This window comes from Anoplopoma fimbria, chromosome 13, assembly GCF_027596085.1.
Source record: "Anoplopoma fimbria isolate UVic2021 breed Golden Eagle Sablefish chromosome 13, Afim_UVic_2022, whole genome shotgun sequence".
Lineage (NCBI taxonomy): Eukaryota > Metazoa > Chordata > Actinopteri > Perciformes > Anoplopomatidae > Anoplopoma > Anoplopoma fimbria.
The window spans coordinates 26,313,336-26,340,335 of NC_072461.1; the positions used below are offsets into that span (position 1 = coordinate 26,313,336).

The 27,000-nt window shown below is 40.4% G+C and overlaps 1 protein-coding gene across 2 annotated transcripts in view; it reads left to right on the forward strand.

Annotated features, from left to right (window-relative positions):
- The window catches only part of antxr2a (ANTXR cell adhesion molecule 2a), a 90,574-nt gene extending 63,780 nt beyond the window's left edge, over positions 1–26,794 (forward strand). For both annotated transcript variants that reach the window (XM_054610503.1, XM_054610504.1), the window contains one exon: positions 24,002–26,794. In XM_054610503.1, coding sequence (XP_054466478.1) covers positions 24,002–24,040 — 39 coding nt within the window. In that variant the 3' untranslated portion in view covers positions 24,041–26,794. The remainder of the gene's footprint in view (positions 1–24,001) is intronic.
- The last annotated feature ends 206 nt before the right edge of the window (positions 26,795–27,000 follow it).

Here is a 27,000-nt window from a genome sequence, read left to right on the forward strand (position 1 = left end):
CCTATTGCACAATATTATAATATATATCGGATATTACAAAGTGTACATATATTGTGTTTTTTTAAGAGTTTCTTTCTGCATCACAAGATGATTTTAATGTCATTTGTATGAAACTTGGCTTCACTCAAAAATTCTCTCCTCTTCTTTTTCTTGCTCACTGTCACAACTTCCAGTCTCCTCCTCCTCCTCCTCCTCCGTACATCCTTTCCTCCTTCCTCCCTCCTCCTCCTCCTCTCACCTCCTTTGTCTGCCACCTCGGTCTCCTGACTTTGTCGGCGTCCACGTCTCCGTGTCCCTCTCTGTCCGCTCGCATCGAGGGTAGGAGTGGCGGTCGGGAGACGCCGCTGACAGAGCTCCCTAATTAAGACGTAAAACTGCGGGCAGCAGGTTTCTGAAGGTTACACTGTCTGTAGCGCAGGAAGTGATAAAGAATGGAGTCACTGATGACATGTGACGTTTTCACCGGGGATGATGCAAACCGCTGCTAATGAAGCCGGGGCCGCCGAGGAGGAAGCGGAGGGGACAGGGGGCCTCTGTGTGTGTGTGTGTGTGTGTGTGTGTGTGTGTGTGTGTGTGTGTGTGTGTGTGTGTGTGTGTGTGTGTGTGTGTGTGTGTGTGTGTTGTGTGTGTGTGTGTGTGTGTGTGTGTGTGTGTGTGTGCAGGTCTTTTGCTCCAGAGGCCTCTGGGATTTCAGGGCAGGGTATTTGAGTCAATTAGACAGATCGAGTACGTGAGAGTTGCTGCTCTGCTCTGAGAACGATTAGGTCCGTTTTCTCATCAGTGCGTCTGATCGTCCTGCTGTCCACCGCTCTGATGACGTTACATCATTCTTATGGCTGCTTAACTCGATCAATATTAACTAGTATAGGCTTTCAGAGGGATCATATCATGAAGTCGTGATTGAGATTTTACTAAATGCTTTTTTTCAAGTATTGTCAAAGAAGTTGCATGTGTACGTGCGAAGAGATTTTTATTTGTTTTTAATAATCTGCTGATTGGGATTTTACAAACTGATTATGGACATTGCACAAAGAAAATGTTGAATTAAATTATGATTCTTCAGCTTCAAGTTCTCAAAACCAGGTGAGAACTTTGGCTTTGAGCTTTCCCAGAATATTATTTGTTTGACACTATCGAAGTGTAAAAGAAAAGGAGTCCATGTTCTCTCTAACTTCTCCTTAACCCCCTTAAATGTAAACCTACTTTTATCAAGTTTTAAATAATCGATTATTTCTTTAAGTCTTCTCGTATGAGACGGAGGAGTCGGCCTCTTACAATCAAGGAGAATGATTTGTTCAGACATCGAGGTGGATTTAAGCGTTACAGTAACGTCCCTCTGAGCCAAACCGAGCCTTCATGTCTCAATCCACAAAGACTTGATTTTCATTTGCGTACATATTGAAAAATAGTCTGATAAACATTCTGAATAGAGGCGGGTGTTGAGTCAAGTTTGAATCTTGTTTACCTATTCTGTGAACTTTTCTAACTTTTAGAAGCATTCAGGTTGGTTTCTTCATTAAACACTGAGACATTGAACAGTTTAGTTTATTTTGTGAAATGAAAAAATAACATTTAGACTTGACAAAGAGCAGAGCGGGATGGAAAAATCCATTTAAATAGATGCATTTGTAGTTTGGAGTGTGTGTGCAGGCTCATTTACAAAAGCCTTAAACCTACATTTAAAACATCTACAATTAACCACTAAGATAAACGGTTTATTCTAAAATGTTGGGATACTGATGTCAATATAATACTTGAGTTTTGGTAATGGTGCCAAAACAATACTTTGTTGAATACCTTAGTGTGAATATGAACACGTTTTAGGTTCTAGTTTTCTCCCCAAAAATGTCTAAAGTACCTTTTTTAACAAGAAAACAAGTCAGAACATTCAAGAATATTTAAAGAAGACCTGACAAAACATCATTCTTCAATATTTGATTGTTCTGGTGTAAAATCATTTTGTCAGTGATTCAGTTTCCTCTAAAACAACAAACAAACAGTGGGATTGAAGACACACCTGTTGTCCTTTTGTATTATATTTCACTTGATTTTAAGGTAAATCTTTGAATTATTAAGTGACCCATAAGATCTGTTGTGCTTGTTGCCATTCAGAAAAACTGTTGAGTCACAATCGTTCCAGCTAAATGAAGAAATAAATCTGCATCCCAACACACTGGGTACATCGGTGTCACATCCCATCACCTATGTATCATCCGATGTATGAAACGTGCACGCTGTAACACATAGAAGCTGAAGCACAAGTCAAGCTGCATTTTCCCAACAGCAACGCCAACGAGAAAATTGAACTGAAAAGCGAATGCATAAAACATGACAGCTGGCGTATTTCTTTTTTTCTTCAAACAAAATAATCTTGACACGGCGCATAATAAAGGACTGGAGGACGAGGCGTCGCTGATTAGCATGCATGTCGCCCTAACAGTACAGCTTGACTGAAAAACTTGGAAACTCGCAAACTCGCCGCTCTCGGGCCAGTGGCTGTAAGATCATATGTGGGCTGAAATGTCCTCCCAGACTTTGCGTTCTGCACATCGTCCTGAACTACATGGCCACCAACCTCGCCTTTAGGAAAACAGCAGTTCTATTAGCCTGTTTAATGCCGTGCGGCGGAGAAACGGAGCCGCTCCACGCTGTCGAATAATTACGCCTAATGCCGAGCGTTTTGAGATGAGGCTCCAGGCAACTGTGAATGTCTGTAGTTTTCCTCCAACATATGCAAATAAATTAACATAATGCAGGCGATCTGGGCGGGTTGGTGCTCATGGCAGCAGCAGAAGTTGAAAGGAGTGTTGACCCACTGCAGAGCTGGAAAACCTGCTTAATTAAACAGTGCAATCAGTGTGACTGCGGGGCTTTGCATCATGAAATGAGCAGTGACGGAAACTCCTTCTGTTTTCACATGTGGAAGTCGACTTTTGGAGAGTTGCTAACGAGACCGATTTCACAACGTAGATGAAACCCATCTTTTTCTCCATACACTTTTTTTTCCTCAGCAAACCATGGCTGCAATTAAAGCATGTTTTTGTACTTCATTAATCAGTTTTTTTTTGTTATTAATGATTATGAAAGGAACACGTTGATGACTAACTTACTGATTATTGAATCGGCACTTAGCCTCCTGCAGCAAAATTCTCTTACATTTTCTCTATTTTGTCTTAATTGATCTGCTTAAAGAAACAAACAGGAGAAGTTGATTCTGGATGTTCTTAACCTTCCAAATGTGCTTTTACCAGCTGTGCTGATTAATGAATCCCATTAGATGATAAACTGGATGCTTGTGGTCGATTGTTTCTTATTAACATAGGTAACGCCCCTTAAACACTATATAAGGACAATTGTTGTGCTGGGTGCAAAAATGATAGTACTTGACCAAGAATTGTAGAGATGCCAACAAATCAAAAAGCTTTTTTTCAAAGCATCAGTGCCGGCGTTACAGGAAAATCAAAAAACATCTGAGAGCAGAATGTAAACAATTAAGTAACTGAAAGTACATAACCTCATCCAAGAGCTTTTTCAGTCTCAATGGACCAATAGTGTTTATTTAATAATCCAATCATTATAATAACTCTAAAACATATAATAGTCTAAAATGTATTAAAGTGTTTCCTTGCGTTGGATAAACAATCAGTGAACAAGTGTTTTTTTCTTTCTTATCTTGGTAAAAGTGATCTCCACCACTTGTAAAACATTTCCTTACTTTAGAGAATATCTACGTTAAGAAATCATACTAACACAACAAGACATAACTGTTGGGAACGAACAAAAACAGGACATTTGTTGTCAAAACTTCCTGCATGACAGGTACAACTAGACTTTAGCTGGACACGTATTATTATTATTAGTTCCACAAAGCCTCTTTATAGAAGATGGTTGACACATAAATGGAACATTAGAACCACACAAAGACAGTCTTCTACTGGACGTTTGTAGGAAAGAGGAAGATGAATCAAAACAGCAAAATAGCCCAAAATCTCAATTTACCAGTGCATTAAAAAAAACAATGCTTTCGCCTTTATTGTCTCCCCTTTATGCTCGTTTCTGCATCCAAAATCCTAAACCTCAGATCACTTTGCAGGTGCCATCATGTACACAGCTCTCTTCATTACTGTTTGCATTTCCTACATTCCTTCCTCTGCTCCCTATAAAACCATGCCCATTCCATCGAAAAGCACTCAGAGAATGTATTTACTCTCAATCATCCTGCATAAATACATCAGAACAGTATTTGTTCCAGTTTTACAGAATCGCTTCCTCAAGAGTTATTTGAATTTATCTTCCACAATGTAAGATTCAACTGTAGAAAGTAAACAGTCTGCAGGGCGAGTGGAGGAGGAGATTCATGCGGTTGGATTTGCCAGTTGGATGTCGGTGTACATGCAGTGCGGTTTTCCACCCGTCGCCTCTAAGCTGGTAAATCTCACCCTCAAACACGACCGCAGCGCCGCGGCCCCGACAATCCTCACCAGTTCATTGGTGTGAGCCCAATGTGAACTGTAGCCCAAATGTGACACACTGGCTCTGGCCATATGCAAGCTTTTCACCCCTCCTCCCGTGCACTGATACTGGTGTTGTGAGTACACGAGTCATGACTGTTGGCCGCGGCAGCACTCTGACTCACATAACCCCTCACAAAAGATCTGGCCCGAGCTCCTTCAGCCCAGGCCAAGCCAGGCCGTCTCCGAGCAAAGACTCTAATTGATTTGATGGACTCTGCGCGCCCGTTCACACCCCCTTCCCCAAACAAACAGTCCGCCCAAGATTCGTCTCCGTTGAGACAAAGAGGCAGCGCCCAGCCCTCCCTCTCGCTGAAGCAACGCCGTGCAAACCAGCCGGAGAGGGCGGCGTCGGACTGCCAAACTTGTTAGTTTCACTGCTGGGCCTCGGGGAAGGTTTGAGCGTGCTGTGCGACAGTTCATCATCCTGTTCTTCCACCAACTCCCAGGTCAACCGGAGTTGACTCAAGTTCACAGTCATGGTTTCCCGCTGTCGTAGCCAAGAGCGTTGGCGAAGGACAGTCGTGAGAACTGCAGCTTAAGAAGGCGTTCCCTTTTAAAAAAGAACAGATGTATAATTCTTATTTGATTTAGATGTGGAACTCTCCAAGAGCTCCGCTAATTGTGGGGTTTTCAGCAGTCTTTTCTCAAAGCATCAACAGTGAGCTGGGATTTTGAGAGACTATTGAGGAATATAAAAGAAACAAAAAACATTAGGGAGTTTCATGGGCCTTTTTATTACCAAATAATCTCACAAATTGAGGAGCACCAGGAACCGAAATCCGAAACTAAACCAACAGCTTAGAGTCCATTTTGCAAATGTTTTTTGCAATTCAAGCACAAGAATAACCATACAGATCAGGCAAAAAAAAAGTTAAATTGTTGGCGCTTTTTTTAACATTTGGGGTTTGCATCCATTACGTTGAATTTCGACATTTCTGAATCAAAAACAGGTTTCATTTATATGTTTCATCGCAGCCTCGTATCACGCTTTGCAGAAACTCTTAATTACACATGGTTTACTTTGTGAAACATTTAGTAGTTTTAGACAAGAAAACTACTTTGTGAGAAAATAGGTCAGAAGGTTAGAAAAAACATTGTACAACCATAAATACGTATCAACCACAAATAAAAACTTTCTTATTGATCTTCACATAACAACCATAACAACGTTAAGTAACAAGTCTAACCTTTTAGTTTTGGTTTCACATGGGACAAGAACAATGGTTTCCTAGGTGAAAGTCCTGTAGTTCTTTCATCAAACCACAACCACTCCCTCCCCAAAAAGAGGAAAAAACCCTCTATATTTGACATTTGTTTCCTGATGCAGGGCTGCATTTTCTAACCAAATCTAGAGGTGTGTTCCTACGGTCAAATGCAGATACATCTTCTGAGTTCCTATAAATGGAGGGATTGTTTAGCAGCAGGCGGAAGTGAGGAAGTTGTTTTAATCCAAACTAAAGAGCTCCAACCAATCAGCAGCTCCGTGCAGAGTTTGCCTCCTCGTTTTGACACCAACTGTTCTCACCAACCGAGCACTGAGCAGCTGACAAAGTTAGCGACTAGCTGGTGAAGAAAAGGAAACATGGAGCAGATCAAGAGACCGATATTGTTCTGAGGAGACTAAAAGGAGACTTGATAAATCAGTGGTGCATCAGTGTTGCGTTTCTGCCTCGTAATGCTTTGAAAATACGTTGAAAGCAGCTTCATAGCTCTTAAAGAAAAGGTTGTCAGTGTTTGAAATATTGTTATTAAGTTGTCCTTATCTTATTTATTTATGCATTATAAAAAAAACATTGGTGGGTAGTCATATAAGGATGAAGGATGAGGCATAAATAGCCTTTTAATTAATCCAGGAAACATGCACAAAGAAACATATTTGCTTTAATCACGTACACAAATGGCATTAAGATAATTCAGTTTGTGATTTAACAAATTTGCATATTAGTTTATCGATCTTTGCTCAATTTGCGTCTTCAATTTCTACCTAAAAATTCTGACTTAACAACCGGTTTCTAGTTTTTTCTTGTGCATTGATTTATTGTCTTCCTTAGATTTTTAACGATGTCTTTACACAGTTTGTTCGAGGGTTTGTGAGCTGTTAGTGTGTGTGTGTGTGTGTTGTGTGTGTGTGTGTGTGTGTGTGTGTGTGTGTGTGTGTGTGTGTGTGTGTGTGTGTGTGTGTGTGTGTGTGTGTGTGTGTGTGTGTGAGTGTGAGTGTGTGTGTGTGTGTGTGTTGATGCTCATGTCTTCACTGCTCAGGTCACATTAACCCAGTTCTCACAGTTTGTAGCCCATGTTTTAAAAAAGCACACACACACACACACACACACACACACACACACACACAGACACACACAACACCTCCCTGTTGTCAGCGTGGCTTCAGGCTCCTTCACGCTGTTATATTTCCAGCATCGCTGGCCGATGATCACATTATTTACTGCTTGTATTAACATGCGGCTTGATAAGCATATTTTCCTCAGTAGAGCTAACAAGATGCTTTATCGCCGAGCTTTTCCAGCCGCCGTAGCACGACGCCGCCACCGCTCGTATTTCCAACCTTTTTATAGTTTACAGCCTCGTAAATATCAACTTTTCTACTGTTGAGATTTAAAGCTGGAGTTTTTTTGCTGTAAAATCAGATTTAACTTTGAACATGAAGACATGTTTTGGTTGTGAGTTATGAACCCAGAAGCCTTTCGTGTAAATCAGCTATGAGCTCTGCTAAATAAGCAGAACACTTTTAGGATCTACAGCGCAACAGAACAGAGTTAATATTCATAATGAAAGACAAAAATGGCTTTAAACTTTGTGATTCTTTAACTTTTAATTATATTTTTCTGACTTAATTTTCTGACTAAAATTAATGAAAATCTAATTTCTTGGTCATTTATTCGCAGATAATATCAGATTTTCAAGAATTCTTTAAACTGATACCAAAAGAAGATTACAATTGAGTAGCTGTTAACACCGTACTTCACATCCACACATCTTAAAATATTTTATTTGGGGTTCAAAACTGAAAAGAAACATCAGTTTATTGTGGAAAAAGAAGAAACAGGAGTTATCGTAATTATGAAAAGACAAAATAATAAAGAAGAAAACCTTGAATACCAATATTATTGATTAAACAACCAAAAAGAAGTCACTTTTCTGTCAGAGGCAAACTAGCTACAGATGTTCATGTCCTGTCAAACACCAAATAAAACCAAAATTGTCAGAGAAACTAATAACAATTAATTCATCAACCCGCAAACGCAATTATCCCCTTTTGTGTCTTTTGATTATACACAATTTCCCATTAATTCCTTTTGTTTAACTTTCATTTTTTCTTCCTGTAATTGCAGTTAATCATGTCAACTGCAGGAAAAGCGTTTTGCATGTTTCTTGGCAGCGTCATTAGCTGCTAAATCTGCATCTTTTAATTTGTTGATTAACTCTTGAAAGAGAAACGAGGGGCTGTGATCTCTCCCGCGCTAATCACGTCTGAAGGATCGAGGATTCAGCGATGATACAAATACGAGATGTTCGCTTTTAGGAAACAGAAACTTGGAAAGAATCTGAATATGTATTTCAAATTAAATCCAGAGGAATGAATTCAAAAACTATTTACAGCAACCTACAAATCAACCTTTTTTTTTTTTCTACACTTGCTCCAGATTCATTTCAGGTCGGGGGGTTTCGACCCCGACCAGCCTTCCCTTTTCACCTCTCGACCGGGCGCCACGCCAAACCCATTTCCTCCTGCATTAGTCTCATCAGGGACTTTAATATGTGCCACCCTGTAGGAGGGCAGCCTCCCTGGCACGAGCACAACACACACACACACACACACACATACACAAACACACATACACAAACACACCGCCCCGTCTTGACAGCTCACTCCCAATTACTGGCCCTCCCTGTCGCATGGCCTGCATCTCCGCTACGAGCAGATCACATGTGACCCCGTCCAGCATGCCGCTGGTGGAGGGGGGAGAAGAGGGGGAAACCATGCAGGGAGAACCGCAGTAGTACACACACACACACACACACACACACACACACACACACACACACACACACACACACACACACACACACACACGTACGAATTTACACACATCGAAAGGATAAAAAACAAATTGAGGCCAATCAGAGAGCTTCATTCCAAAATGAGATCTTCAGCACTCCGACAAAAAAAACCAAGACTGGCATCAAAGTCAAGCACATTGCTGCTAATGAGTCATCTTAAAATCTTTGTTTACTCATTGGGCTTTTTTTATTCATTTTTTTTTAAGATTGAATCATCTGTGTTTTTTTATTTTTATATTGACAGATGAATTTAGAAGCAACAAAGTTTAGACCACATGGATATTCAGCATATTTATTTTTGGAAAGAAACAGTTTGTTATTTTATTTTTTATGATTAATATTAAAGGCTGCCTCATTGAAGATGCTGCTATTAAAGGTTCTTTATTAAAAACATACAGTAATAACAAGCCAGAATGATGAATTGAAGCAATTTGTTGGATTCAATGAAAAAACGCAGGATTCATTCATTATTTTATTTATTCTTATTTTATCTGTTTACTTCAAACATGTAACAAATAAAAACAATAATAGAAACACAAAAATGTATAAAATAAACAGTAAACTCCTGATATACACATATTTATTATAATAATAATAATGCATTTTATTTATAGAGCGCTTTTCAAAGTTCTCAAAGATACTTATTAACAATATAATATATAACACTGTAAAATAAATATTAAATGTCTGAAAAAGGGAGCAGGAAGAAATGTACACTAATATCATCAGACCCGTTCTCCATAACTCAAACAATTATCCCAATAATTATCATAAATATAACTCACAAATAACTACATCCCAATGCTGCTATGAATAACGAATATATTAATAACACCGTCCACCAGACAACACATTGGCCTCCTTGTGATCAGAAATGTCTGAAATAAATATCAGAATTTTATTTAGCAGGCTTTAAACTTGAGTTTATTATGAGGTTATAATAAATTAATAAACGTCAATAGTTCAACACCAACTCTGTACTTCCTGTTACAGTGGGAACCTGTTAAAGCGATCACGTTTGTCAAATAGATCACTATAAGTAGATGAATATTATAACCAAATTGATTTAGATTTTCTTTATTTCTGATAAAGATTGCTATCTAATTGACATTTGTATATTTATAACATGAATATAAAGTAATAAAACGGACAGGTTGTGCTTTTGTTTTCTGTCTCCGTCACCAGCAGCCATGACGGTTTCTGATTGTTTGAGTCGACAACACCAAGTTATTGGCACTTTATCCTGAGTTTTCATTCAGAGAAAATTATATTTTTTCCTCAGGTTACCAGCTGGCTGCAGGTTGGCAAAGTATCATGGGAGTAAAGTAAAACAAAAAATGTTTATTTATTTTTTACCTGGGGAATTGTTCTCCCCTCTAATATGTCCTTTGTTGCTGTTTATTTAGACTTTTGGAATAAATAAAAAAAAGCTGCCACTGTTTGTCCAGTGTGCAACAGAAATAAATATGAACATATCTAAAAACACAGCACTAAGAAAAGACAAATCAGATCTTTGGACTTCCTGTAATAACGATGGTCAGCACATCGTTTTCAATTTTATAGAGAAATGCTCCTCCTGCAGAAGATCCTCGTCACTACTGGTGCTCATATAGACAGCTGTTTTGATTAGTGTTTGACGTGCACATGATAGGAAAAGAAGACGTTGGTGCTTCTTCATCTTCATCCACCCATCTGCATCTCTTTGTCTGCAGAAATAGTTTGCTTTCGAGGAATAATTTAGCTCTGCGTGACACTTAAATCATGGCTGCTGTAAATACATATTTCATCATCAGTGGTGTTAGTTTGCATCGAAAAACCCTGAGATTTAGGCAACAGCGAGCGAGATTGGCTCTATTAAGCCTAAAAACAGAGAAGCTTTAACGGGCAAATGTCCCACCTACTTTTAATTTAAGCGAACACGAGAGCCGTTTGGTGGACGGGGTCGTAGCCCCGAGTCGGGACGCGAGCGTATGTTTTAAGTGCAGTTCTGAGTCTCTCCTGGCCGCTCTGGGAGGACAGATGTGGCGATGTGGCGTGATTTAAAAGTACAGATGAGCCCACTGGCTCCGCGTGGACGCTGATACTCTGTGGCACCCGGAAGAAAAAAATAATGAACAAATGATTTCTTACCCCCCAACCTCTTTATTTTCAGTTTGTGTTTTTGGCGTCCTCGGTCAGAAGGTTTGCACATGTTGTCTGAGCGTGTTGTGCTGCAGATCTGAGCTTCTGGGACACCGAACAGCTGCGTGTCCAAACCAACAACTGGCTTCTTTTGGGTGCTGCTGCAGTTTGCATGTTTTATTCCAAAGTGTGCAACAATTTCCTATCTTACTTATGTCATCTCCATTTTTCCCCCAATGTGTACTAGAACCTGATAAACTTTTATGTGTATATTGCTGTTTTGCAGAGTTTTTAAAATGTCACGCTACATTTTTTTCCCAACCTGCCCACCGATCCGCTTCATCCTCTCGCTTGCATTTTTTAGAAAAACCACGCAGAAGGCTTTAAATGGCTCAAACTTAAGGTAGCGTGACCCTTTAGAAGTATTTCAACTTTTTATCAAAAGAACACGGAGCTCCAGATTGGGGTTTTATTCGGTGGCCACTTAGCACCATCAAAAGCTGTGACTAGTTCTTCCTACAAGCATCTGCTCAGCACTACTAGCTTAAAAAAAAAAAAAAAAAGGAGACACAGAGATGTTTTTTTTTTTTTTGTGAATGCTTTGCACAACAAATGTCCAAAGCTGCAGCATGTGGGCATCGACGTGGGAAATGGAGGGGAACGATTTAGGCGAACATTGCAAAGTCTATCGCCGTCACAGGTCGTAAAACCAGGCCGGCTGACGCGTTTGCACAAACGTAGCATTGTATCGGGAGGAGGTGCGGTCTGTAAGCGGGCTCTTCCTTGACAGACAGGGTCCATTAGCTGTAGCTGTCTGTCTGGATCGGCTTTGACGAGCTCACTTCGGCACATATCGTCCCCAAAGAACAATCTCTCCTCTGTCTGATCCTACCTGGCACGGCTCCACGCCGATCCTCCCACCATCTCCCTCTCTTATGATTATTTCATCGTTTTAAATACTTTATGCCGCATCGCCGTGGCACCGTCTCCCCGCTAGAGCAGAGCGGGGCGGCGTTTGGCCATACAGTACATTCACACTACAGTTATTTGGACGGCGCTCCGGTGTGGCTCTGTCCCGGTCCCTCGGTTGGATTCTGCTCGTCCATTAGTGCCATCTGTGCCTTCCTGCGCCGTCTGTGAGGCCCCCGTCGACGCCAAAACGATTGGCATTTCTCTGGAACAACCAGAGGGACGGTGCCCAGAGCTTTTAGCTGCCAATGATGTGCACTTACTCTGAAAAAATAGAGAGAGTGTTGAGGGGGATGGGGGGTTGGGGGGGTTGGAAGAAAAGCAGGAGGCCCAGGCAGGAAACAGCTGCACCTACAGTACTGAAGCGTCCGTGTTCAAGCTTCAGGAGGTTCCACTTATCGCTGCAACAACAGACGGCTCATACAAGAGTCAAGAGCTGTGTCATTTCAGACGCTTATACAGCATGATGGCTGCATGACAGAGCAACGGGAAATAGAATCAAATCTGCAATGCATCATGGGGTGTAAACTGTTCTGCTCTGAAATCAAGCGAGCATCCTCAATTGATTCCCCCAGAACCCTTTATTTTTACAACAACAGACAACATGATGTCCCCAATAATATGCCGCCATTGGGACTCGGCCGTACGGTTAACCCTTTCACAGATTCATCCTTTTCTTTGGCAACAATTAGGAATCAGACTGGACACTCAGATCAGCTTTTACATATATTTTTTTAGGATTCCATTTTAGACTTTCAGCTGATGCTGTTCTGCAGATTTGTTTGCTGGAAGTATCAGGTGTCTTAAAGTCATTAGCCATGTTTCCATTCACTTGTTCCTATGCACATGTCAAAGTATTGCATTAGAAAAGCTGCATAAAAGTTTTGGAACTTTCCCAATAGCGTAAAGATGTTTATACTCTTGATTGAGGTGTTTTTTGCAATAAATTAATTATGGCAACGCCTACGTCAAATAAATTCTGAGGTAGCAAATATTTAACTCACATGACATGATCATCTGTGTCTCCTGAAAGCGTCTTCTTGGATATATATTTATATTTTCTTCACCTCTGGACAGCATGAAACATGGCTAATACTAGCAGGCATACTTGATATACAACTTGGCCAATTTTATTAAATTCCTGGAGATGTCTCTCCTTTTCTCTCGTAGATGCGTTGGATGGCCAAGGCGACTTGTTTTTTATCCAGTTTAACAACCTCTACTTCTTCTTCTACTCTGATTACTGGCAGTTTGCAGTCATGTGTAGCCTTCTAAGTAACTTCTGATCAAACAACATTTATTCACCCCAAACCGGTTGAAGGAAACGCTCCAAATATACGTTTATTTTTTGTGACGTATCAAAAGTTTGCTTACGATTTGCTCGATAAATGATTGGAAACACGGCTCAGGACAGCTCAATAGTTTCTGTTTGATGACATAAATACAGAATACGACCTCTAGATGCAAGAATTTGTAGAAGTAATGAGAAAGATGAGATATCTTGACACTCTGGTCTTATGGTCTTATGATGGCAGTGGAAACCAACACTTGCATGATGGTTGGGACCAAAGAATCCTTTTTTCTTCACCATCGGCTTCTGTTTCTCTCTCCACTCAGTAAAATATTCTCCTGTCTGCAGAAAAACGGGAGCCAGCGATTCTCTGACAGTCTGCAGACCATATGCCGCTGACTGCTAGCATAACTTTTTTTTACTGCAAGCTGTCACTCACTCCCTCTCTGCTCCATGGGTCAGTGAAGTAGCCATTAGAGATGGATTCATTCACACTGAGACTCTCTATTGGAGGCAGTGTTGGTGTTTGAAAAAGGCCTGAGACGTAAATATGATGTCTGGAGCTCTGATCTATCAGGATCAACTTTGTCACTTTCTTGTTCAAACATGACAATTTACTGGGAAAACTGGACTGGTCTGTTCAGAGTCCTGACCTCAGACCCATCCAACACCTTATGGATGAACTTGAACGTTGACCTGATCACCCAACATCATTGTTGGACCTCAATGACTACGTTTACATGCACACTCATATTCCACTATTATCCTGAATATGACAATATTCCATATCTGATAAGGCTCATGTAAACATCATATTCCCTTAAACTATTCTGAATAAGACCTTAATCCGAATTAAGCTTTTTCTGAAAAGATATGTGGTCAGTCAGACATGCGTTCAGTAGAGAGAATGCAAGTTTAAGACACTTGTTCATTGGATTCACTCGGCAGAACTGGAGGTTTCTGCCTGGCTGAAAACAAACCCAACTAACCAATAGTTGGAGTAGAGATGAATGCCCAAAAGAATTCTGGTTGGAAGGAAAAACTCACCTACTTTTAAACATTATAAAGGACTTGGATATCAACAAGTGTTTTGGAATATGCTCAAATATCACAATCCAAACTTTTGCAAGAAGGTTGTTGAAGGAATGAAAGAGGCAGGATGTGTTCACACGGTCCAACAAGTCCTCCACCAGTGGAAAACTTCAAAAAAACAAAACATTTTGACGCACAAAAGCTCCTGTCGTTTCACTTTTCCATATTTTGCCGTGATGAACGACGTGTTAGGGCTTCAACCCGTCACACACAGACGATAATGGCGTCAACGTGGGATACAATGGGCATGGTGTCGTTTTACGTCAATCGGAATATGCATGGTTGCATTTAAAACGGATATATTAGTGGAATATTCATTTTCATTAGCCATGCAAACAGCTCATTAACAATTGTGTATTTTTTCCAAATAAGGGCAAAAAACTGAATATTTGTTGCATGTAAGCGTAGTCAGTGTTGGACCTCACTGATGCACTTTTGGATGAATGGGAGCAAATTTCTGCAGCCAGGTTATAAAATCTGATGAAAAGCTTGAAACCGGAAGAGTGGAGGCTGTTACAGCAGCACGTTATTACCCATTGTTTCGGAAGATCAATGATCACGTATGGGTGAGATGTTTGGGTGTCTACATACTTCTTCTTATGTAGCATATGTGTTTCTGATTGGTTAGGTCGGCATCAAAGTTACAGCCCTGTTGCACTAGTGTATACATCTAATCATGGAGGCATTTAGAACATGCATATTAAGCATAGTCTGTTTTCTGTTTTGGAGCAGGAAAAAAAAAAAAATGTCTTCCAACATATCTGCTAAACTTCACAGTAGTGGAAAAAATGCTGTCCTCCCATGTTCCTTATGTGCTTGTATAATCTTTATTCATCTCTTTACAATGAAGAGAGACTGCCCGAGTTGTCAGCGAGCATCATGTATTTGGCCGAGTCTCAGGTGGCTCTGATTTCCCAGCAGGCCAGATGGCAGCGCTGTGTGGGCAGTAGTGTGTGTGTGTGTGTGTGTGTGTGTGTGTGTGTGTGTGTGTGTGTGTGTGTGTGTGTGTGTGTGTGTGTGTGTGTGTGTGTGTGTGTGTGTGTGTGTGTGTGTGTGTGTGTGTGTGTGTGTGTGTGTGTGTGTGTGTGGACGAGGGGCTGTGAGAAGAGGGCCAGCAGCCTCGTGGAGGGAGGATTGCTCACACCCTGGCTCTCTCCCTCCTCTGTCCTCCGTGCAGCTGTGCTTCTCCCTCCAACTTGAACTTTTAATTTGTTCAATATGTGGCCGAGGACACGGAGTAAAACAGAACACATGTCTGGTGGCCGAGGCCTCCGACGGGCAGCGACGGCGGGAGGAGCGAGGAGGACACTGAGGGGAGTTAATGTTTTAACTCTGCTGCTGTTTATCTCATAAAGGGACAGTTCACACTTTTGGTGGTTCGCACCAGCAGCGATCTGTTTAGCAAAATTTAGGGTGATTCTTTTTTATTTGAAATGATTATGTAAAACAATATTATTTATTTATTTAATTAGCGGTTGAAATAAAACCCTGATATATTAAAACTAAATCTTAGGCTTTAAAGTTAACGTTAAAACCGTCATTATTAACATATTTTCTAGGAGAAATTAGCTCTAGATCGAAAATATCAGCAACAAAAACACAAAAAATGGCATAAACAATAAATGTTCTTGGACATGTTTGCCTTTAATTGATATTGTAGATTGATATATGGCACGAGAAAGAGGGAGAAAGATGGATGATATGCAAAAACATGCAACATGCGCCTCTCAGCCACCATGATGCCAAAGAAAAGTGAATACAACAAAATTATTTTTCATCAAGCTAATGGACTGTTTTATCTTTTTTGTAGGATATAAAAAGATTAAGGAAGAATGAAGGAGCATACTTCTAACTAGCACACTCCTGCATGTATCCAAAGTTTATATTGCCTTCTATGGCCAACAACATTTGAAAGTTAAATCCTTTATTTTTCTCCAGGAAATTGCTTATTTTTGCTGTTTATCTCAAGTTTGTTTAAAGTTTGTTTAAACAGAGGCCAGAGTTGAAACTGAAGTTGTATAGCTTTGGACTAACCCGGTGCAACAACCCGAGTTAGTCCCAAATTTGATTCTATCACTAGCTGGTGTGGCTAGACTCATTCCATGACTATCATTTAATGTTAGCAAGTGCTAACAGCTACTTTACCAGCTCTATCGTATCCCAGCTGGTGGGGGATCTCATGCCATATACTCTCCTTTTTCTGGTTGCTGAAGTAGTCTTCATGGCTTTTTTAGTCTTTTATTGGGTGTTGAAAAACCAAATTTATAAGATGATCCCCAATTTTGGCATCAAGCAACTGTGAGTTTTTACCTGCAAGTATGACACCGGATGTAATTGCATTGGTCAAACAGATATATCTGCAGGTCGGAATCCATTATATATAAATATATGTAATACATTTTTCAGGCAAAAACCCTGCTTGGTGTGAAACGTTTTCTATGATTCCCTTTAATATTTATTTGTACTTTATTTATTAGACACAAAGAAAAACTGAAAAAACTTTATGCTGATGATAATAATAATTATAAATAATAAATAAATAATTATGCAGAAATGCAAACCCGTTTCTGCTGAAGATGACAGAAGTAGCAGATGTAGTGATGCACCAGTCAGTTTGTTTATCAGTCCGGTTGCTTCTTAGTGCCTGTTTACAAACCTAAAAACATCTGCATTTAGTCAAGAAGTGATGTTACTTTACAATTCAATTCAATTCAGTTTATTTTGTAGAGCCCAGAATCACAAATTACAAATTTGCCTCAGAGGGCTTTACAATCTGTCCTTCCCTTTACACATAAAGCTATGATTTCTTGTGATTTCTGCAAACCGATGAGAAACCAAAACTTATTCCAGCCCGTTTCCGGTGTAGGTGTGGCAGCAGTGCATAGTATATGTAGTTCATGCAGTAAAAAGTTTACAAAAGCTACATGATGCAGTTTTGGGTCTTCTGTTCAGCTCATTAACATTTTGTCAGAACAACAAACACGTGTTGGAATAATGTGACGAGAGTTGCCGTCGTCCTGTCGCTGTTGGATTAAGTAAACCCTAGATTAACTAAGATACTGTATAGGCTGCAAAGCTCTAATGTTGGGGGGGGGGGGAGTCTCTGTTCTGGTAATAAAATCTTTCAAAGCCCGTAGCTTATCACTGCAAAAATAAGCATCTTGCAACTGGATTACAACTCTCATGCTTGCAAGTGTTTTCACACTCCAGTCCAGATGGGACATTCGTTCTGTAACCTAAATGGATGCCTTCTTTCCTGCATCGTTCTTTTTTTGTTTCTGATATTGTAAATGTGACAAACTATACAATCAATTAATACGAGACAAGCCAATACAAACACATTTGGAAGGGCGCTAACTCCATCAGCTGTGTTTATTCCCTTTTTATTCGTCTCCCAAAAAGATGGTCGTGGAGACTCGTTTCAAACTGGTTCTGAGAGGAAAGGAACACACGGCAACTTCATTTTTTGTTTAACTAATAGATTAAAGCAAATTCTAGAAGGAAAGTTGAGGAAAATGTCCACTGACTCTGAATTGGATCCTAGTAAACTACAAAATGACGTACAAGTATTTAAAGTGTGTTATGATTTAAAGGTTTTCTGACAGTTTGGGAACCGTCCATCCTTGGATTAGCTATACTAGAAATAAACTCTGACTTGCAACAACAAATTGATTCAACCGTGATTAAAAACATGAGAAATGTTTTCTTTCCATGTCTTTTGCGAGTGGGCTGATTTGTCCAAGTCACGACCTGAAGCTGTGCCCGCTCACTAAAGGCTTTTCATGCTCTCTGAAGATGTCACAACAAACATTTCAAACACTTCAGGTTTCATCTACAACTGTGTATATATATAACTGTCAATAACGGAGAGATGTTCCTGTCACTGTATATATTCTATAACACAGATTAGGCATTTGCTTACCACCATTTTCACCCTAGGATGCTATTTAGATGCCAAATGTATATTGTATTCTTGTTGAAACCAAAGACTGTATATAAGAAGTGGACGTAGTCATTGTGACGTCTCCCACTGGTTTGTGGACTGATGTTTTGAAGCCTCGAGTTCGGTGATTTTGCCGTCACCATGTTGTTTCTTTTGCAACCAGTGAACCTAAAGCATCCCCTGCTTTATGGTCTGTTTGACTCTAAATGGAGCATCATTTACTAAATGAACATCATGCTGTATTGAAGAAGACTTGAAACTAGAGATTGAGACCATAAACTCATGTTTACAATGTTTACTGAGGGAATAAATCAAGAGAGAAGTAGAGTCATTTTCTCATAGACTTCTATACAACCAGAGGAGTCGCCCCCTGATGGACACTAGAGAGAATGCAGCTTTAAGACACTTCAGCATTGGCTTCACTCGGCAATACCGGAGGTTCACCGCCTCGTTAATACCGTTTATTTACTCTAAACACAGGTGTGTTTTATTCAAATTGCATTTAGACTTTATACTTTTCATGTCACTGATCTTAAAAGCTTTCAGAAAATGAATAGTATAGTAAGTATTCCTAATAAATGGCAGTAAGTGATAATAAATAATGATCTTATTGCTGTGTGTCGCAATCATATCAGAGTTTCTATTGGCCCAAAGCTAACGTGGGTGTGAGTTATGGACACAATATGCTTGTTTTATTGGCACATATGTAGATATGCACTTTGTTGGACTCAAGTCTGGAAATGGGAAAGTCGACATATGCACATTGATCATGCCCCGTTTTGGAAATTAGACATGGTCAACTACCCAAGACGTCATGAAGGATATAAGGAATGAAATGTTGTTTAATTTACCTTGTTATAGGTCTTAAAGCCCAGACGGATTCGTAGTTAGATTGTTATTCATGTTTGACTCAAATATTCAACTCCTAGAAAGTTTTCCTCAGTACTGTTGCGATCCTTTCCCAAACAATGATATTGAATATTTAGAGAACAAGAACACACGATGAGGCCCAGAGTTTGGTCGGAGCTCTGTGAGTCGCTGCCGTCTGCTCCTCAGAGACTCTCAGCTCTACGGGACCTCAAGCTGCTCGGGGCGAAGCGCTGCGAGGGATTGAGATTGTAAAACTCAAACACGTACACACAGTCTCTCCACTTCGCTTCTGGAGCTCCGCCTCCAGGTTTACCAGCCAAACAGTCCGAGTGACAAGCATGTTGTCTGAGGACTGGGCAAACGTGGCCCTCTGCAGCGAAGGGGCCCGCTAACAAGACCTCGGTGTAGTGATGAAGATTTAACAATTTCCCAGAGCAGAATTTGGATCAGTCATTGTGAGGGTCCAGTCATTTTCTGCAACTTTTTAGATGTTTGTTGCATTGGGAGTTCTTTTTAAAAATGGACTTACTAAAAATAGTATCTGTGTTGCATTTATTGAGTTGATGGGAAAATTCATCCATAGCTTTGATAATTGATTTTAATTGGTTGGTCCAATAAAATGGCAAACATTTTTAACGTATGTTCCGGCATTTTAAGTGTGATATTTTTCAGCTTTTTGCTTTTTTTTTACGATGTATATAAGATAAGATAAGATAATCCTTTATTAGTCGGGGACATTTGCAGGATTACAGCAGCAGAGAGGATAGTGCAAACAAGAGACATAAGTAAAAAAACAAGATCAAAACAAGTATTATAAATAGGTGAATAAGTAATAACACAGTAAAGGATATTAAATAAGTAAAATAAAGTTCCACAAAAACTAAAATATTATATATACAGACAGAATAATTATTGTATTGCACATAATATTACTCTATTACTCTGTTTCTGACATTTTAAGACGAGATAATAATATATAATGATAAGATATTGATTGATATTAAAGATAGTCATTAGCTTTTGCTGCAAACTATCTACTTTTTTGTGTTGGACCTCTTGAATATCAGCAATTTATGTTTTCATAATCTTACCAAAAAATGATTGGTGTTGCATTGGCATTCAATGAAGTGATGGGAAAATTCATCATAGCTTTGATAATTGATTTTAATTGGTTGGTCCAATAAAATGCCAAACATATGTTCCTGCATCTTAAATGTGATATTTTGCAGCTTTTGCCGCCTCATATGTATCATTTCACAATGTATACTTTTATTTTCTGACATTTGCAGACGAGATAATGATATATAATGATAATAAAGAAAATATATTGATTGATAATAAACATAATCATTAGTTTGAGCATTGATTTTCACACTTTTGCTGCAAACTATCTACTTTTTTTGTTTTGGACCTCTCAAATATCAGCAATATATGTTGTTATATTCAGTTGAGTTTGATATCACGGTTCAATATATTTCCATTTGTTCTCATATAAAAGCCAGTGAAGTGTCCGTAATGAACCTTATTAATCACAGTCTTCATTTGGAAGGCTCTCGTAAACCCCCACCTCGACCCCCATCCTCCATCCTCTTGTCTCTTCACCTCTCCGTCTCCCCACCTGACTCATCCACCCGTCCCTCTCCGCAGTCACGCTCCCGTCCGTCTGATGAGATCTCTCTGACACCCTTTGCTGACATATTCAGACTATTGTTCTGCCGCTCCGGGTGGCACAGGTGGGCCTCCGCCTCTCCAACATGGCCCAGTTACAAGGCGGCGCTCTCTGCCAAGTCGAGGGGGGGGGAGACAGGGGAGCTGGAATGGGTTTGACCGTATTGCGCCGCACCTGCTTCGCCCTCGCCATCAGATCCCCCCCCCCCTTCGCCATTCTGCCGCCGCAGAGAGCGCTCCCCCTCCCCCCATGCGCCGCAAAACCCCGTAAAATCCACTGAACTTAGCCGCTCTGACGGCCGTGGCCAAAACAGCATCTGATGTGCCTTATTTGTTGACTGTGCGAGATTAGCTGCAGAGGGTACACGTCGAGGGGCTTACCATGCAGAGATGGAGCGAAGCCCCCACCCACCCCCACCCCCTCCGTCAAACACACGCCAGCCCTGCCAAATAATGAGGAATGGAAGATTCTCCAGCTTGTCTAAAGCCCTCGTCACAGTCGGTCCGCGCACACTTCTGCTCCCGAGCCAGACTGTAGTGCAGATACTGTAAGATACCGAACCGGCTGCCGACTTCTGCATCCACCCTGCAGCTCAGGACGCAAATGTCCCGGTCCATTTCTGTCCCCCGAACGGGAAGCATCCACCTGGATCGTCTGTGCAAGGAATTTGATTTGTTAAACAGAGGGGGAAAAAAGAGTATGTGCACATGAACAGGTCTTTTTTTAACCAAATGTCCCTCAAAACTTTCCTTTCACATGTCTTAAACCAAAATGAAAATTTGAGCAGCACAAATGAAGTTTGAACTGTGAGTAAACATGAGCTTACTGCGTCAAGGTCTGCCTCATTACTGCGACAACTGAAGTACTACTAAAAGCAAATGCTCCAAACATGCTGAGTCTCTGGACATCAGGCCTGGATAATGAGGACTGATCACTGTGTAATTAACATTAACATAAGAAACCAGGATACTGAGAGAAGTCTGAAGACATATTTACATGTGCTGGATTTACTCTTATTTACTCAGAATAAACCAGATATTGTTTTATTTTTTTAATTTAATAAAGTTGTCCTGCATTTGTAGTATGACGCTGCAGCTTGATTTTTTTTATGTTTGACGTTATGACTCAAAGTTTGACGTAGTGACAGAGTCTGTAGTTTTGACGCATAAGTTTGACCTTTTGACACAGTTTGATGCTGTGGTGCATGAGTTTGACGTCGTGACAGAGTTGATATTGTGAAGTTTGAAAGTCGTGACGCATGATGCATGAGTTTGAACGTCAGAGTGACAGAGTTTGAAGTCGTGACAGAGTTTGAAGTCGTGACAGAGTTTGAAGTCGTGACGCAGAGTTTGAAGTCGTGACACAGAGTTTGAAGTCGTGACAGAGTTTGAAGTCGTGACGCAGAGTTTGAAGTCGTGACGCAGAGTTTAACGTCGTGACAGAGTTTGAAGTCGTGACAGAGTTTGAAGTCGTGACGCAGAGTTTGAAGTCGTGACAGAGTTTGAAGTCGTGACAGAGTTTGAAGTCAGAGTTTGACAGAGTTTGAAGTCGTGACGCAGAGTTTGAAGTCGTGACAGAGTTTGAAGTCGTGACGCAGAGTTTGAAGTCGTGACGCAGAGTTTGAAGTCGTGACAGAGTTTGAAGTCATGACAGAGTTTGACAGAGTTTAACGTCGTGACAGAGTTTGACGTCGTGACGCAGAGTTTGACGTCGTGACGCAGAGTTTAACGTCGTGACAGAGTTTGAAGTCGTGACGCAGAGTTTGAAGTCGTGACACAGAGTTTGAAGTCGTGACGCAGAGTTTAACGTTGTGACACAAAGGTTGACGTTATGACACAAAGGTTGGGACATGTCGTGACACAAAGGTTGACATTTGGACACAAAGTTTGATTCTGTGATGCATTCTGTGAATATAATGCAGTCGCAACAGTTTTTGCAACGCATGACTGTCAGAAAACATGCTGGCTTTGATAGAAGGAATTGATAACCTCTTAGGCATAGAATTCCAGTGGATCAGACGCAGGCAGTTCTCCCACAAATACCATCCCTAGTAGAGATTCAGTCATGTGTCTTCATGGCCAAGAAAACTGGGTTCTCCAGCAGAAATGTGGCTCAGTTTACCTTCTATATCCAACCCTTTAGCCTGAACTCACACTCACAGCCAGCAGGTCCTGAGTTCAAAGCTGATCGGGGGCTTTTATTTTGGGATTTGAGCCAATGATAGTGTAGCTTTTCCTCTCAACCCAAAAGTTTTTGTTGTATATTAAAGTTTAATTACTAGAAAACACTATCTCACTATCACTTTGGATTTTAAACTGACTGTTCAGTCATTTTTCAAAATAAAATTCAATCATCGCTACTGCATTGAACGCCTGCATTAATAGATATAACTAGAAAATGTTGAGTTTTTCTGTTGTGATGTGGGTACATGCATCCTGCTGTTGAGCAAGGCACTGTCCTCAGATATGATGCTGCTCACCGCCTCTAAATATTTACAGTTGGTCAAAGGATGCATGAGGACACATTTCTAACTAACTGCCTCTATGATGTTGTGACCAGGTTACACTGAGCACATGTAAACACACCGACAGAGACGTGAGAGTGTGTGTGTGTGTGTGTGTGTGTGTGTGTGTGTGTGTGTGTGTGTGTGTGTGTGTGTGTGTGTGTGTGTGTGTGTGTGTGTGTGTGTGTGTGTGTTGGAGGCCTGCTGGCTGCTGGGTATTCGCTGTGTGAGAGCTCCCTCTTGGTGCCAGTCGGCCTACTGTTGGTGAGCAGACTGCTGCACCGAGAGGCTCAGACAGCTGCCTACACACACACACACACACACACACACACACACACACACACACACACACATGTTGGGTGAGAGCGTGCACAGGGAGATGAAAGTGAGACGTCAGTTTTCTCAGTAAAAGAAGTGAGAGAACAAAACTGTTTTCTGTTTGTTCACCCGTTGATGCTTCATTTGATTTTATTTAAAAAAAAAAAAAAATCACTTTATTTCTCCTGAAATATAAAGTAATTAATCTGTTAACTTTAGTTTTTTTAGTTTTAAATAGTTTTAATTTAGTTTTTTTAATTATGTTTGACCTCTATATATTTTTTCTATAATATATATTTTTTTTACTTAAATATGTGTCGGACTACATATTTAAGAAAAACAAAAATATATATAAAAACAATATATTCACATTGATGTGTATGTAATACATCAATATTAATTCATTTATTTATTTTATTGTTGTGTGCATCATTTTATTTTTATTATTTTTATATATATCTGTTATCAAAGAGTCAATTATCGAATCATGATGACTAAACTTTTTATTTAAATTCAATTATTGGGAAATAATAAAAAATGCTATTAAGAAATATAAAAAAATATATATTTAAAAAAAGTATTAGTCATGTTATTAATTATAGAAGTTAATAGTTTCTCTTCTCTGTGCTTTCAGGGTCGCTGTATGAACTTCAACCGTGTGCAGCATCAGTAGAGGAGAAGGACTGCTGCTGAGAGGAGCAACATGTGCTGATCGCTGTGAACCAGAGAAGAATTTCAGGTTTAGTTTTTTTGTTGAAGATCTTTCCGTCCTGCATTTAAAAACCACTATCTGTTCTCTTACTGCTCTACTCTGTGCACAAAGCTTCCTCTTCTGGTTTCCTCCTCTGTAAAGCACACCGGGTGTAATGTTAATATGAACTCTTATTCAGTAAGTTATTTACTATATTTTTTCTATACCCGAATACATTTTTTATTTTTTTAATAAAATAAATTCGAGCAGATCCGCCCCAGATCTCAGCGCTCAGACTCGGTTAGCTCTCCGTGCGAAGGCTTTAACATATTCTGACCATATTGTGCCTTCTGTGGAAAAAAACCCTGATTTCATGCACACAGACGGAATCTATCTAAAGAAAGAAAGAAAAAAAAAAAACTGGAGGAAAAAGGGGGCTGTTCTGCCGTTGGCGTGGAAGTCTGGATAATCCCAGTGGGGCCTCACAAGTGCAGAAGTCCGTCGCCTTTTGGCGATTGTCTCATCTCGGATCCTCTCCCAACTTCAGCGGCGCTGGATCGCCCGGCGGCGCCGCCTCCCCTCCCTCCCAAACCCCCCTCCTCCTCTGACCGGCTTCTCTTGTCATTTTAACACTGAGAAGTGCACACGCTTGACAAATTGTAGACAGGACGCCCCCGAGGTATCGCAGAGACTTTGCCCTGTAGTTTTTCCGTTGTTTCCTCTAAGACACCTTCCTTTCATTATGCGCCCGGGACGAGGAAATTAATAGAGCGTTATTCGACCGCAGGACCCGGACCAGCTCCAGCTAGGTTTGAGGGATTGATGCCTTCAAGACCTTGACATGGCGCTTGGTGTTTTGTTTTTTTTGCCCCATGTTTTCCAGCACAGTCTGCTCTCTGCTCACTAAGGCGTAGCACATCAGCGCCCGTAAACAGGCCCATCAGCTCAGACTTTTTAAGATATAGATATACAGCTCGACGGCGCCTCAAACCCTCCAAGGGCCTTCTTTTTTTTTTTAGCCACCGGCCGCGTCACAACTCACTAGTTCACTCAACGCCACGAATATCAAAGTTTAATTAAAATAATTAAAGGCAACAGCAAGCAGCAGCCTGTGAAGACTTGTCTGTCTCTTTTTTTATGCCTTTTTTGACATTGAATGGCGTTTTACTGCGTTATTCACAAAAAAAGGAGGACACGGCGCCGCGGTGACGGTGCGCCAACGTCCAAAACGCAAACCCAAAGTAACGGATGCGATGGACGGATAAGTATTGTTCATTTCCAGAAATTATGTCCACCCCCTCTACACCCGCCTCCACCCCGCCCAGCTCCCTCACCCCCCACCCCAAAACAAAAAGCAGGGTGTATATATTTATATAGATATTGTGGATTTCTCAAGCGCGCTGTCATGACGCCAATCCCAAATGATGTCAGTGTGTTTGTGTGTGTGTGTGTGTGTGTGTGTGTGTGAGGGGGAGAAAAAAAAAAAGGGGGCAGCAGCTGAAGAAAAAGGCTCGATGATCCAGTCACTTCGGATACCGTACTTCAGACGCGAAATGGATATTCGAGTCGAGACCTGACAAAGCGCGCCCGGCTTTGACATGAAGCGGTATAGACAATGACCAGTGGCTGGGTCAGTGGGATGTCTCCGTGCACGCAGGGGAGCTTATCAAATGACACTAAAAATAAGTTCAACAACCGTCAAGTTTAAAGAGAGGAGGAGGGGGAGGGGGGGAGAAAATTGGGTGAGCGTCTCACATTCGGCGGCGGTGTCGACGGCTACGACGGCGGTGTAATTATTCCTTTGTTTATCCTCTTCGTCCCGATCGCAGGGACGTAAATAAAACCAAAGCGAGTCCTCGGGGTGTGTGCTGGTATTTATGTGCAACTTAAACGCTTTTTAGCCTCTTGCGTAATTTTTTTTTTGCGGGCTGACATTTAATCTGTTCATCAGCCTTTTTTTTTTTTTTTTTTTTTATTATGGACGCTGGACGAGGAAACATTTTGAGCACTTCAGATCTGTTTCTTTTTGGTTTTTTTATGTATATATGTTACAACCAAGAGCACAGGAATGTTATTAACCCGAACTAATGAGATATTTACATTAGTCGACCTGCTAATAACACGTCACATGATTCCACACATCATTACATATTATTCATTTTAAGCACCTATTGTTGTTTTATTAAAAGAAAAATGGTGAATTTCTCTGTGCCTTTTTTTGTAAATGATGCTTTTGATGTGAATAAAAGTATTTTATTTGTATTTCTGCACTTGTGAAATTAGGTTGTTTTAATAGCCTTTAAACAGACAATTTTTTTTTTTAACAATTTATTCACATCAGCCACGTTTTTTTCAACATAACTTATACTTAAAAAAAAAAAGTCACAATTGTTGATTTGTCTTCATTTCATTTGTGTTTCTTTCACGTTTTGGACTGAATTTGATTTGCATGCACTTATTTCTGCTTGGTACATTATTATTATTATCATTTAAGGTGCCAAAAATTGTAATTTATCTTTTTATTATCTTTTAAATTGTACAGTTTTTGTCTTTCATGCTGCTTTTTTTTATATTCACCAAGCACCTTTAAGTCCAGGTTCAAAGCTCATGAGCTGCACATATGTGTGTGAGTTGCAACCGAAATACCGAAGACGTCTCGCTTTTTTTATGAGTTTTACACTGTTTTTATTTTGTTCTTGTTGTACTGTCTGTTGTGTCAAATATACATTCTATGAAAACGAACGTTGTTTTCTTGTTGTTTTTTCCTCTCTCTTTTTTTAACACGTGTGTGTGCTGGTAGGGGTGGACGCGCTAAAGGCCATCTTTAATTGGGCCCTTACAGATTTATAGGGCCCGACAGGGAACGTGATTATACAGAGTGTGTGTGTGTGTGTGTGTGTGTGTGTGTGTGTGTGTGGACAGAGGAGTGGACAGTGTGCAGC